The 13,101-nt window shown below is 39.1% G+C and overlaps 1 protein-coding gene across 16 annotated transcripts in view; it reads right to left on the reverse strand.

The window, feature by feature from the left end:
• LOC106535526 (serine/threonine-protein kinase WNK2) overlaps positions 1-8,084 on the reverse strand; it is a 45,775-nt gene extending 37,691 nt beyond the window's left edge. For 10 of the 16 annotated variants that reach the window (XM_014032548.1, XM_014032557.1, XM_014032549.1 and 7 more), the window contains exons 1-2: positions 7,577-8,083; positions 6,496-7,310 (exon numbers count right to left, since the gene is read on the reverse strand). In XM_014032548.1, coding sequence (XP_013888002.1) covers positions 6,496-7,119 — 624 coding nt within the window. In that variant the 5' untranslated portion in view covers positions 7,120-7,310; positions 7,577-8,083. Of the gene's footprint in view, positions 1-6,495; positions 7,311-7,576 lie in introns of all 16 variants that reach the window. The other 6 variants (XR_001312453.1, XR_001312452.1, XM_014032556.1 and 3 more) reach the window with 4 other exon arrangements.
• Between the last annotated feature and the right edge of the window lie 5,017 nt (positions 8,085-13,101).

Below are 13,101 nucleotides of genomic sequence, written 5' to 3' on the forward strand. Positions count from 1 at the left end.
TCACCCATTTATTTATTTATTTAATTTTGGCTAAAACGGCTCTCCATAAAAACGGCTCTCCATATCATATTAATTAAACTGACAACCAAAAAGTATTAGTGGACTTTTTCCTCTCAGTTTTAATTCAACAAGCATTTTTGGCTTGATGACAAACAGAAATTTACCTGTTCGCAAATAATACCCAACCGTATGTTACTTTTCTTTTCTAATGTTTTCTGTTAATATGCCAATTGGTTTGTTTTTACCTTATTTGAAAAAGAACATGTTACAGAATCAAAAGCAGACGAGTCTAAAAATTTTCTACTTGCTTCAATATTTTGAGTGTTTGTCAACATGAACGCTGCAGGTGGTTTCGATATGTACACTTTCAGAACAAACCAATATAGTCAATAATTCAAGGCACAATCTTAAAATCAGTGACAAAACATTCCAAGCTCAGCTTTGTAATATTCAACATGATTGTTAAAATAAACTAACACAACTAAATAACATTAGGTGTACAGCATGTTAAATTAGTGCAACATTAAAGAGTAAGTAGTAAAGTGAAGCTTTTTAGTTTTTTCTACTCATTAAATAAACAACTTAGCAATGCAAAGGTCAAGTACATTGTGTGCTAAATGTAATCCCTGTTTTTACCTCAACAAATAAATCTAAGCAGGAAACCCGAACAGAATACAAAAGTATGCCAGGGTTAGTCTTGCAAATGCGCCACCTGAACCCCTGAAAGGGATTATTACAGTTAATGAGCTGTTTCGACACTTTCTAATGCAGGAAAACGGAACAAAGAGGTCAAAGTTGAACTGAGCTGTCTAGATGCAAGATGTTTCTCATTAAATCATAACATGATCACTGGAGACAGATGTAGTAGATGAATGTTATGGCAAAGAAAGAACAGATTGGCGTCAGGTTATAAACATTTCAGAAATAAGAATTAGTGTTTGCTGAAAGAGAAAAGAAAAAAAAGCAAATGACCACAGCATCTTTTGAAGCTGAATGTTCAAAAATGAATTTTAAAAAACAAGTTTAGCTCAAAGCCTTGTCCACACTAACATTTTTTGTCTAGGGTGGCACAATATATTCAACATTTATCATTAAAGCAATATCATTGGTTGCTATATTAATATTGCAGATGACTGCTTAGACTACAAAAAAAATCTTGGACTGTTATGTATTTAAAAAGTTAAGTAAAGACGTTCCTCCTACCAAATTTGATTTATTTATACAGCACAGCTCTACTGCCACTGGTCAAAGTGCTGTACCCCAAGCAACATGACAAACACAATTAAAAACCTGAAAAGACATAATAAAACCATTATTGAATCAAAAAGCTAACACTCATGCTGTATTGAAACCCAGTGAGCAAAAATGTGTTTTAAGATGAGACTTAAAAACATCAAGAGTTCAAGCCTGAAGGGGCAGTTACAACTGAAAAGACCAGGCCACCTCTGTGAACCAGCCTGGACCTCAGGAAAACTAAAAGCCAAAGATCATTAGATCTTGCTGTTCTATTTGGGGAGTTAAATTCATTCATGCATGATGTGGCACAAGGAAACAATTTTTATTGGCATTTTGAACATTCACAAACTATTAATTCAGCAAAACATTGCCTAGAATCTATTTCTTGGAATTCATTTCCTTTAAAATAACATAAGACAATAAAGATTATTTTTACGGGGCTCTTTATTTACTTGGCTTCGAAGTACTAAACTTCTAATATGGACTGTTTATATTATATTTCTTCTCTTTTAAGTTGCTTTTTACTTATATATATCAATGCTTAAAGTTGCATTATGACACAAACAAGCTTATTTTAAACAAGACAAGCAAGCTTATAAATAAACTGGCAACTTTCCATTAACCCTGTTGGAGCAACATCTCAGGCAACAATGCTGTGTCTCTGACAGTTTTGTTTTCCCCTGGAGCACTTAGAGAGTGACACAGGAGCTCAAGCATGTCTGAAAATGAGACCTTGTGTCCTAAACCACTTATTGCAAAATGGGCTGTACCAATAATAAACCACTTCAATTTTCCTTTTTTTAATTGCCAAATGAGCAACCATTCAGGATTTTCAACTATTTTCTATACACAATTTATTTATAAAAAGAGAGAAAAGACCATATGTTGTATTTCAAAGCACATTAGAGAGCCATAAAAAGACTTAACTGAACAATCCATGATGGGTAAAAACACAAACTCATTTCTGAACTCGTCTGCTGGTTTGTTTGGCTCAAGAAAACCAGAATATCAGGCAAAGAGCAGGAGCTTGATATCACAGCTATGGCATCATCCTGTGCTCTGCATTAACAAGCCAAGAATCAAAAAATAATCTGAAGAAAACAAGATTACTGCCAAATACCACCAAAAATATGCGGAGGTAAACCATCTCTGCATGAGAGCGCATAGCATTTAACAACGAGATAAAAATCTACATTCAGTCGCAGCAGGCAGAAACAGGAAGTTTCTAAGGTTTAAAAGTCTAAATTCTAGGCAGCAAAGACGGAATAAGACCAAGCAAACAGAAGTGTTCAACAGCGAGGGAAAACTCTGGCATCCTTCTCCCAGATTAACATCATTGCTTGAGCCAGGGCCATCTGTGTTATGCTAGAAGTCTGGCACAGAAACAGAGATGTGGTGGAGATGGGCAGGGAAGAGAGGCGGGGTTCAAGGTGGGAAAAAAAGCACCACCAAGGAAGATTTTAATATCTAGGTAAGAAAGTCATGTGATCAGGACAAGTATTACTAGGTTCCACCGAACGTCCTTACAACTTCTAAAGAAAACTAATAACTGTTTTGAACGACATCTTCTCCATGCAAAGCTTCAGGGAAAACATGCAGTCACAGGAATGAAATCTCTGTTGGACTTGCTGATACCTGTGCTTGACAATGTTGTTGATTGTAACTGAGATTTGGTGTGATTGTGGGCAGCGTGGGTTATTCTTGGCTCAGACGAATAGTTTTTAAACGTAAGTGATTCTTGTATGACAGCAGTGAAACAGACCGCTTAAAGCAAGCAGGACTTCTGTTTTTGCCATTTTAAAATCACGCTAAAACTACTCGAAACTGAACTAAAATCTACTCTCCATGGCCATTACGCAGCTGTATGTGAAAGACGAGCATTTTTCAAAACTGCTCAGTCAATTTAAAGCCTTGTTTATGAGGAATTGCAGTTTTTCCAAAGCAATCTTTTTATTTGTTGTTTTTAAAAATTAGAGATAAAATTTTGCTGTAGTTAAACTGGCATCTGCAACACAAAAGCATGCGTGTAATCCGTCATTGTTGTTACATCCGACACACTTAATATCAAAGGGGAGGTGGGACTATAGCATCATTATTTAACAGATTGATTTTAGGCTACATGTCTAACTCAAGTTTCACAGGCCAAGAGTGGCCTGACAGAGCATTTTGTGGCCCGCAAGAGCATCAAACATATGCTCTAAAAATAAGAGTACGCTGCTTTAAAGCCAGCATTGACTATAAACTACATCTCCCATGATACATTTCAATTATTTTACCTGCAAAATGACAGGATCCCACCACTGGGTGGAGGTGCACAGAGTTTAAAAGTAGCAAGTGAATTCAGCTGTGTAAAATCTCCATTTGGCTGCATTTTGCCAGCTACTTTTGCTGAGGCCCAGTTGTACTGGGAAGTGGGAATTTTCCACTTAAAAGTTGTAAATTTAAACTGGAACGCCACTCCAACGGGAAGTCCCTGTTGGAAAGCAGGAGAGTTCAGAATTCGATATGGCAGCTACTCACCACAACTCAGAGAGTAAACCTCTTACTTTTAATAGTATTTCTGTATTGTTTATTTCACATGTAGCCAGTTGTATACGTAGTAGTTTTCAGTGTATATAAGATGAAAAGTTAAAACACTGTTCCTATGCACAAAATACCATGCAGAGCTCAGTTAGCGTTCATCAAACGGGCTGAGAAAATCATCACAGACTCCACTCACCCAGGTCACAACATGTTCCAACTCTTTCCAAGTCATTACTGAAACTTATGCAAAATAATCTACCTCTACTCTGCTGCTGTCATATTTTTTTACTTAATATTAACTGTAAAAACTGTTCTCATATAGTTTTTGGTAAAGTGAAGTACAATGTGAATCTTTCTATATGTAGTGTAATGTGTGTGAATTATATGTTAAGTGTCTGTACATTGTTGATACCAGTGAGTCACGAACTGCCGGAAACAAATTCCTTGTGTGTGTCAACATACTTGGCCAATAAAGCTGATTCTGATTTGCGGTACTAAGTTGTGGCAATGAGACGAGGAACATGAAGTTTCCTGCTTGGTCAAAGTTAAACACAAAAAGTTGAAGTTAATTATAACTGACCCATTGAGAGCAACCATGATGTTCATGTGGCCCTCGATGAAAAAAAATGATGAAAATGAGTTGAACACCCCTGATTTAGGACATCCAAATGAAAATGTAACTGTGTGGTGTTTCAGGCTTTTCTTCCTCTAAAACCAGTTTTTTAAAAAAAACCTATTTAGAAGCTCCTAGAATACCGCTTCCATACGAAAGCAAGGCTGAAATAATAACAAAAAATGACTTGCATAAATTAAATTAACGATCATCATATAAATAACTTCAATTTAAAATGTGGCATTCAGTTTGTTGCTAACCGAACTGCAGTGTTGCAGAGGTTAACAATTGGTAAGATTAACCTAAGCATTTGGTGACACAAAGTGTAGAAAACACACTGGAAAGGGTGTCATGAGCCTGCCGTTTCATTATAGCTTCATCCATCGGTTTGTTTTAGAAAAGGTGAAAGAAAATTATTCTGATTGTTATGTAAAGTGATTGTGGCTGACTAAAATACTAATAGTCAGGCAATTATGTAAAAGTTGTGGGAGATCTAATGACTGCAGCACTTTTTGCAAAGTTGACCTCTACTACAGAGTGCCCATTAGTGGATATTTCAAATGTCAGTAAGAAAATAAAAAGAGAAACTACTTCCTGTTGTTAATCAAGCTGACGAAGACGTGGAAATGTTCAGCCCGTGTGACATCATCCAAACAAAGCCACAAGCCTTCCTCACTCCAAAGCTGTATTATCTTTAGAGCCTTCAAATAATCAGATACTTCATTCCCTCGAGTCTGTGGAGTCAACAGGTTTAACTTTTTTTTTTTTTTTTGATGCATCAAGCATTCTTTTGCATCAAAGGTTACTGACGCAGCATGTTTTTTTAGTTCCCCAGCACACTGACCGCTGCACAGTTCCCATCAGGCTACACAACGCACCTCAGCTGCTTCCTGTCTCTCCCTACCTACTGTTGGGGAGATGCTCGGAGCGGAACTGGTCCTGATTTTCGCAGCCACACAGCTGGGAGAGCTTGCTCACATGCTTCGACACTGGTAACCGCTCACAGGCCATATGGTTCCAGCTTAAATCAAGGGCTGATAAAACATAAGTGCTGGAATTAAGCCTTTTTACAGTTTAGCTAAATTGTGGAGAATAACAAATGCAGCAGAGGTTTTACTTTCTTTGAGGGGTCAGTCATGCCTGCTATAGTCCCCGTTAAGCCCCCTGGGAGACAGAGGGAGAGAGAAATAATCCCTGCTGCAGTCTCCAGAGGACGGAAATAATTAGTTAATACCTTCAAATAGTCTTATGCCTGTTGTTTCCTCATCCATATAATGCAAGAAGGTAGAATTTTAATGTCAAATCACAAAACTGTGATATAGTTTATAGCAGTGGACTCTTTTTCTGTGTGAGCTACACAAATATAAAGTTTTTGAACCTATTTGTACAACTGACCGCTCCCTAAATGCAACTTTATTCTACTATCGTGATGTGAGAAAACACAGAGGAGGTCAGGCAGGCATACATGCACTAAAATTAATCTGTTTATTTATGTGCATGTATCATAGAACTGTATATAATAAATGTTTTTAAACTTTATCTGTGTCTCGCTGAAAGATTCTCCAGCTCATCTGTGGTCGGGTCATGGAGGCAACAGGTCCAGAGGAACCCAGACATCCCTCTCCCCGACCCTGAGGACACACAATCCCTCCTGCTACTCCTAGGTCTGCCCCGGGGCCTCTTACCAGTGGGCCATTCCTGGAAAACATCTAAAAGGAGCTGCAAGAAGGCATCCTAATCAGATGTCTCTGCCTGGTGGCATTAATCGTATTAATCGTCAAGTGCTAAAAAATAATCGATTAATGTTTTTCTGATGATTAATTGCACATGATACGACTATGCCCAACCCTAGGTGAGGGCTGGAGCATAGTCCAGTAAATCAAGAGCTTTTTCTTCACCATGACTAACCAAAGCAACACCCTCATTACAGAGGCCAAGGCCCCAGTCTGTTGATCAATGTCCCGCTCCATCCTGCAATCACTCCTGAACAAGACATAAACTCCTCCACCTGAGGCAAAGACACCCCCTGTAAAACTGCAGAAATAAGCCTTTCTGACTTGAAACAACGTTGTTTGATCGAAACTAAAGCAGACAAAGTGAGTGTGTGAATTTTTTTACTTTACCTGCAGTTCGCACCAGGCCACCTCCACCCAAGTGTCCGTATCCAGGCCCTTGTAGACCGTTTTAAAGGACCCTCTCCCGAGTTCAATGTCAAACTTAAGGAACCTCCCTCCAGGTGACGTGGAGACGGCCTTCATCTCTGCTTCCTCTTCATTCTCCTCGCTGGCTGACTTGACAGCAACTTTCCCCACATCACTGCAGGTCACACTCAAAGCCTGTCCAGCTCTCTCCTTGTCCTCATCGGCGCTGGTGCTCTCTGTCGCGCTGTCCTTCTGCCCGCATTGGCTTTCAGTGCTGGAACTCTCTTGTGCTCCACAGCCCGTCCCCACAGTCCTGTCCACTATTGTTCTCAAGTTTATGTTTAGGATCTTACTCCTGCTGCTGTCGCTTTCAGGTGCTTCGAAGGTCTGCTCATCTGCGTCTGAGAACCACAGAGTTTTCCTGATGAACCTTTGATGCACAGTCTTCTGGTAGTTGGAAGAAGCGCTGGGGTCACTCCCACCTCTCACTACAGAGTCCACAAGATGAGCGTTCCCATCCATGCTCTTCACAGCCACAGAACTGGGCACAGAGGAAAACTTGGGCTCCTGTTGGGGCTCAGAGTTTGGTTTTGCCTCCGGCTCCATCGTGCATTCAACTTAAGTTCAGTCACTTTGGCTTACAGGTGGCTGGCCTCATCATGGCTTCGAGTTTTCTGAAAATGCAGATTTATAGATGAATACCTGCAGCGCCCACCCGGTGACGCAGTTTGTCAGCAGAGGCCCTGAACGCAGCACTGGGATGGATGGCACAGGCGGGTTTTCATCAGATATAAAAGCTGCAAAACAAACGCTGCCCGTCAGGGAAACAAAAAACCCAACATGTGTGAGACAACACTGAAGCTCCACAGTGGCTTTGAGCGTCTTTCCAGTTACTTTACACGAAGTTAGCCTGTTAATAAAAGCGGGTGGGTTTAAAAAGAACAAGCTCCACCGTCGTTCAGGTGAACGAAAATTAGCAAGCTGCTTGTGTTGTGACGACATGCGAACAATTAGTGATTAAACACATAAATTACACAAAACTCAAAAACAAGACACGACTTACCTCGTTTCAAAAAAGGCGGTGGACACAGGCGACACGGATGAAAGTCGACCGTCCACGACAAAAATGTGGACTTTAAAAACGCCCTATCTGCACATTATTCCACCCATTTCCACGCGCACGAGCGAATTACCGCAAATAACAGCGTCAGCTCGCGCTTTGCTAACCGAACAACATGCTGACGATAAGAGGGTGAAATGACAGAAATGATGCTATTTATGTCATGTCAACTCCTCGCGTCCCTTTATTTTTTTATTTTTATTTTTCTGCAGACCTCAGTTCACGTCTGTCCACACTCACTGTGATTGTTCTTCTTCGTTGGTGCTGTAGCCACACACCACGCAGCTCGCTTTAACAAAACACGGAGATTTTTGGTTTTTCTGTGGTCTCCTCTCGGTATGAAACTTCACTGGACACCAGTGATCGCTTGTCATCGTCTTTCTATCTCAATATTAGGTTGGCGAGGCGGTGAAATGTGTTTCCCATTCAGTTCGCTTGGCTCCACGCCCCTGGTAACGACCGCAAGGACTGTCCAATCACACCGCACGGGGAGACAACCACAGAGAAACGACCAGTATGGCATGCCGGTTTACCACATAATCAAACCACACGCCTGTCTTTAGATTGTGGCAGGCCGATTTATCACAAAATCAAACAGTCTTTAGCTATAATTTGGTTATAATTCCAGCGTTTTAAAGACATAATATCTTTCAAATTATGCTGATTCTTTTTAACAATTCATAAAATTATTATTATTATTATTATTATTATTATTATTATTTATTTATTTATTTTGGCGGGGGGCTGTTAATGTATCTAACTTATCAGGGTTTTTGTGAAAACTGCTTGTGAAAAGAGCAAATATTTCTAACCTTTAACTATACAAACTAAATTCTGTGATTTACAGTCAGATACAGAAATTAGTTTGAAATTTCTCAGCACAGTTCATTTGTATATAATCTCAGAACAAACATTTGTTTTAATGCTCTCTGCTCATTTTCCTCCCCCAAAATGACTCCATTGCTGTCAACTCTCACAGCTTTCAGTTGCTGTTTCTTTTCAAAAGACTAGAGAGCTTCATCATTGACTTCTGGTGTCTGTGATTCCATTGTTTTTTCCCTGTGTTTACATCCAAGGATTATTTTATCGACTCAGTAGCCATCATGCTCTGAAACTATATCTGAAGTGTACTTGTTAATGTTCAGATGTAAACACAACTTGTAAATTTGGCAACAAAATACAACTCTGCTGATTTAGAAAATTTAGATTTATAAAAACCTTTCTGATTAAAATATTTATGTATTCTCAAAAGGTTTAGGTGGATTTTTTTTAACCTGTATTTGCAGATCAATAAATCACATTAATCAAAGCATTTTATCTGATCAAAAAGTATTTTCCCCCAAAGTCATAATTTTAAATGTTTCATATTTTATGAAATCACTTTTCTCATTCATAAATATTGGGATTAAGTGTCGCACATCTACCAGTAAGTTATTTCTCTTGTTAGAAATAATTTAATTTTAAAATCTTTGTTATTGATTTTAATTGGGTATAATTTTAGATGCACTTGTTTTATGTTGAAATGGCATCCTATCAGATATCAGACATGTATTTTTTAGATAGTAGTACGTAGCTGCTAGTCATATCAACTGACACAGTGTATAAAATAACACTGAAATAAAAATATATTGCACATCATCTATGGCATCTGTACTTGTTCAAATGTTATTTTTGAAATTAAAAAATTAAAATTTTCTTTTACTATGGTTTAACCTGGCAAATCTCACTGAGATGGCAGATTTTTTTTTCTCTTTTTGATGGAGGCCTGGAGGCAACATTTTGTACATGCTTTTTGGGGTGTGGGGAATGGGGTTCCTGGAGAAAACCCACACAAGCATGAGGAGAACATGTTAACTCCGCACAGAAAGACCCCAGGTCCAAACCATGGAACCCAGGACCTTCTTGCTGTGAAACTTTGTTGATAACCACTGAGCTGTCATGCTTCCAAAAACACTTTAGACACATGTAGAACTTATTATTTTTTTTATTTTATGTTGACTATCATACAATAAACTCATGACTAGTAACACTGGGGTTGTAGACATCTATAATGCAAGTTTTTATTGTTTTCTGAGTAATAATTATATTTCAGATGTTAATCTAAGTGGGAAGATTGTCGAAACCTAAAACTGATCTTTTAATCAGAGAACAATGACGCTGAGACTGTTTCCCTCATAACTACACATGCATCTGTTGCTGTGTTGAGTTTATGCATGCAGCCGCGCTCCTCTTTCCTTATTCAACAGGATACTTTGAAGCTCAGGTTCTCAGAGCTGCAGCTGCAGCAGCAGCTTACTCATGGAAAAATGATGAACAGCAGCACGAGCAGCAGGGAAAGTGGGGCCGAGGTAAGCATTAAACTCATTTTTCTTCATGAGAACATGACAATTATCCACTTTTTGTACACATGAGCATATGTTTAAAAAAAACCTAGCTGCACAACACAAATAAAAAACAACATAGTTTCAATATTAAGATAAATGCTCATTTTCTTCTCTCTTGTAAATTGTAAAGTGAATAATTTGTAAATATGGTGAAGCATAAAGATGTAATCAGATACTGGAAACCACTGTGGTCATGCCAAGTCAAAAAACAAACTTTATTCAAAATAATGTTTTTGCACAGGTTTGTATGTCTGTCTTTTGCATAAAAGAGTGAAACTTCCTGCATGTTGCAGTATAAAAGTGAAGCTGAATGATTACAGATTGATCTGTGGGAACATTTAATCAGAGATCCTCATGTCTGCTGCAGAATTGCTGGGTCAGATGACATTCTGGCCCGTCTGCCCCAGAGTGCAGCCATGTGGGTATCTGAATGTCCTTATAAATAATGAGTGGCCTTTTGAAAACGTTTCTCTGGCCTAAACAATCACACAGAACAGGAACACAAATACAGCTTCACTTATGTATAATGTCATAGGTGCAGGTCAGGAATCTGTAACTTTTACAATAGAAAGTGACATTTTTGTCATCTCTTATATATTTTTGCATAGAGGCACAAAATCTACTTGAATCTTAAAATTAAAATAAGATGGGACTATTTATTAAGTTTATTTCAACATGTAATTTATCACTTCAGTTATTTCAAAATGCAAACATCTTTACTCACTCATTAAAGTACTTACCAGGCTTTTTTAAAAGTCTGATCCTTATTTTTATTCTTTTATCATAAGAATTGTTGTTTTAAAACTAAGTTCATACATGCAGCCCGACCTCTTAAATCACAACTATAGTTTTGCCACAACAATATTGCATCTCATTGCAAAGAAATGGACTAAAAATCTGCTAAATGTACCATTTGCTGTTGTCAGTTTAAATATAAAATTACTCAGGTTCCTTTTATTTTTGGTCAAAGTTACAAAGAACCACTGCAGAGAGTCTGAAGGGTCGCATGTGGCTCCAGAGCCACAGTTTGCAGTCCAGTGGTTTTAACGGGGAAAAGTGCCACCAGAGTTGCCACCTTGTTTGTGTTATTTAATTTATTTTGTGCATTTTGTACAGTGTTTGGAAGTCAAAAACTCCTTCAGTCTCTGTCTTAGCTCACTGATTTAGAGTTATGCATGTCCCTTTGGGCATTTACCTGCATCTTGACCCTCAGAAATCCATAATTTCACAAAAAACAAACAAACAAACAAGCAAACAAACAAAAGCGTAGGACTCGCAAACAATACAATGAGGAGTGGGGGTTGGAGTTGAATTTGACTTTGACTTTTGGCCACAGGGAGAGGTCGTGGGGGCAGAGATAACAGCATCTGCAGCGGCCGAGGAGCAGGTAAAATATATTCATTTTACTACCAGATAAAGGCCACCCTTTGCAACCAAAGATTTTGTCCCCTTCGTGTAACCTCAAGCCCACCTTCACCTATAGAAATAAAAGCTTCTATAGTGTTGTAGACCACTGGTATTGAACCTCATTATAGGTCAACTGTTTAGCTTGCAGAGACTTTATTAGGTGGGTGCTTTATGTGGCAATTAAATTTTGAATTTGACAAGCAATATACAGAAATTTAGAGCTACTGCCAATGTGCAGCATGAGGTTTTATAGGGCTAGGAAATAGACTTCTTCATCTACACAGTCACTATTGCAACATCACAATTTAATTTCAGACGGCTGATGTGTGTGTAGGTGTGTATAACTGTGGGACTTGGAACGAGGAAGGGAGACCCTGAGTATTTCACGCTCAATAAAATGAACCATTGGTCTCATTTACAGTGTGCCTCCCACCCGTGATACATAAAAGACAAATCAATCCATGCTTGTTTGGTGGAACAGAGATGTTCCTTGCAGACTTTCCACAAGCTTTTAATATCCGAGTCTGTTCCACGCTTAAACCCAACACCAGTTCGACTCTGTGCCACCCTTTAGCCCACAGATTATCGTGCTTTTACATTTTTCTCTCCTCAGATAATAGGGTTTCTAATGGAGCGGCTTCCGCTAGAACAAGAAGGCGTTCGGCTTTCTGAGCGCCACAGTCGAGCAGCTGTGTGCTTTGAAACGGCCGTGTTTGTTCTTGCTCCGTGTGAGGCGGCGAAAGTAAAAGCTCTACAGAGAATCATGGAAATTAGATTTAAGGCCGGATCGATCCTGTTCTGGAGGAGGGCCAGCGTTGAGCTGAGTGAGAAAAGAGGGCCGCTGACGCAACGTGATGGATGGAGAGCAAAGAAGTGCTTATACATGAAGTGGTGGAGGTGGAGGGGGGAGGAAAGGGAAAGCCACACCCAGTTAATTTGCTCTTTTCAACAGCTCAGTTAACTAGATAATAAATGTCTTGAGTGCATTGTTGCTGCAAAACGCCGTCTACCTGTCAAGAGCAGAGCTTATTGGTACAAAGCAACAGCTGAGAAAGTGACATGCAGGCATTTGGGGCCCAACGTGGGAAAAGAGCAGAAAGTTCAGGATTAGGTGTGCAAGTTGAATGAGTTCAACTCTTTTGCGGAGAGGTCAGACAGAGCTTTAGATGGTAGTTCAATACGCAAGGAGAGGGGAGGGGGAGAGAGGCACCTTTTGGTAGATTTAAGTTTTGGGTTCAATTTCAGGAATTCAGAAACTTTATCCCTCCCACTGTTGCAACCAGCTGTGGAGCAGGAATCAGAGTAATGACAGAGCGTAACCTTATTAACTCACAAAGGAACAGGAAGTGTCAGCAGAAACTGTCTATTTACCATTTGCAAGGTTGTTTTTTAAAGCTGTAGAATCAAACCTAAACTGTCGCATGAACTAATAAAGCTTTATCATTCAGTGTACATTTGACTGACAATTACATTTTGGAGTTACCGGTAATCTAATTCACAGCTTCATGACTTTAGAAAACACAAAAATGTCTAAAACACAGTCAGGTTTACAGATATTGAGCTAAGATTTGATGTACCAGTAACATCAGACGATGTTTCTGAAGGGGAATTGTTAATGTACACTCTCTCTCTCTCTCTCTCTCTCTCTCTCTCTCTCTCTCTCTCTCTCTCTCTCTC

Source organism: Austrofundulus limnaeus, unplaced genomic scaffold, assembly GCF_001266775.1.
Source record: "Austrofundulus limnaeus strain Quisiro unplaced genomic scaffold, Austrofundulus_limnaeus-1.0 Scaffold1479, whole genome shotgun sequence".
Taxonomy (NCBI): Eukaryota; Metazoa; Chordata; class Actinopteri; order Cyprinodontiformes; family Rivulidae; genus Austrofundulus; species Austrofundulus limnaeus.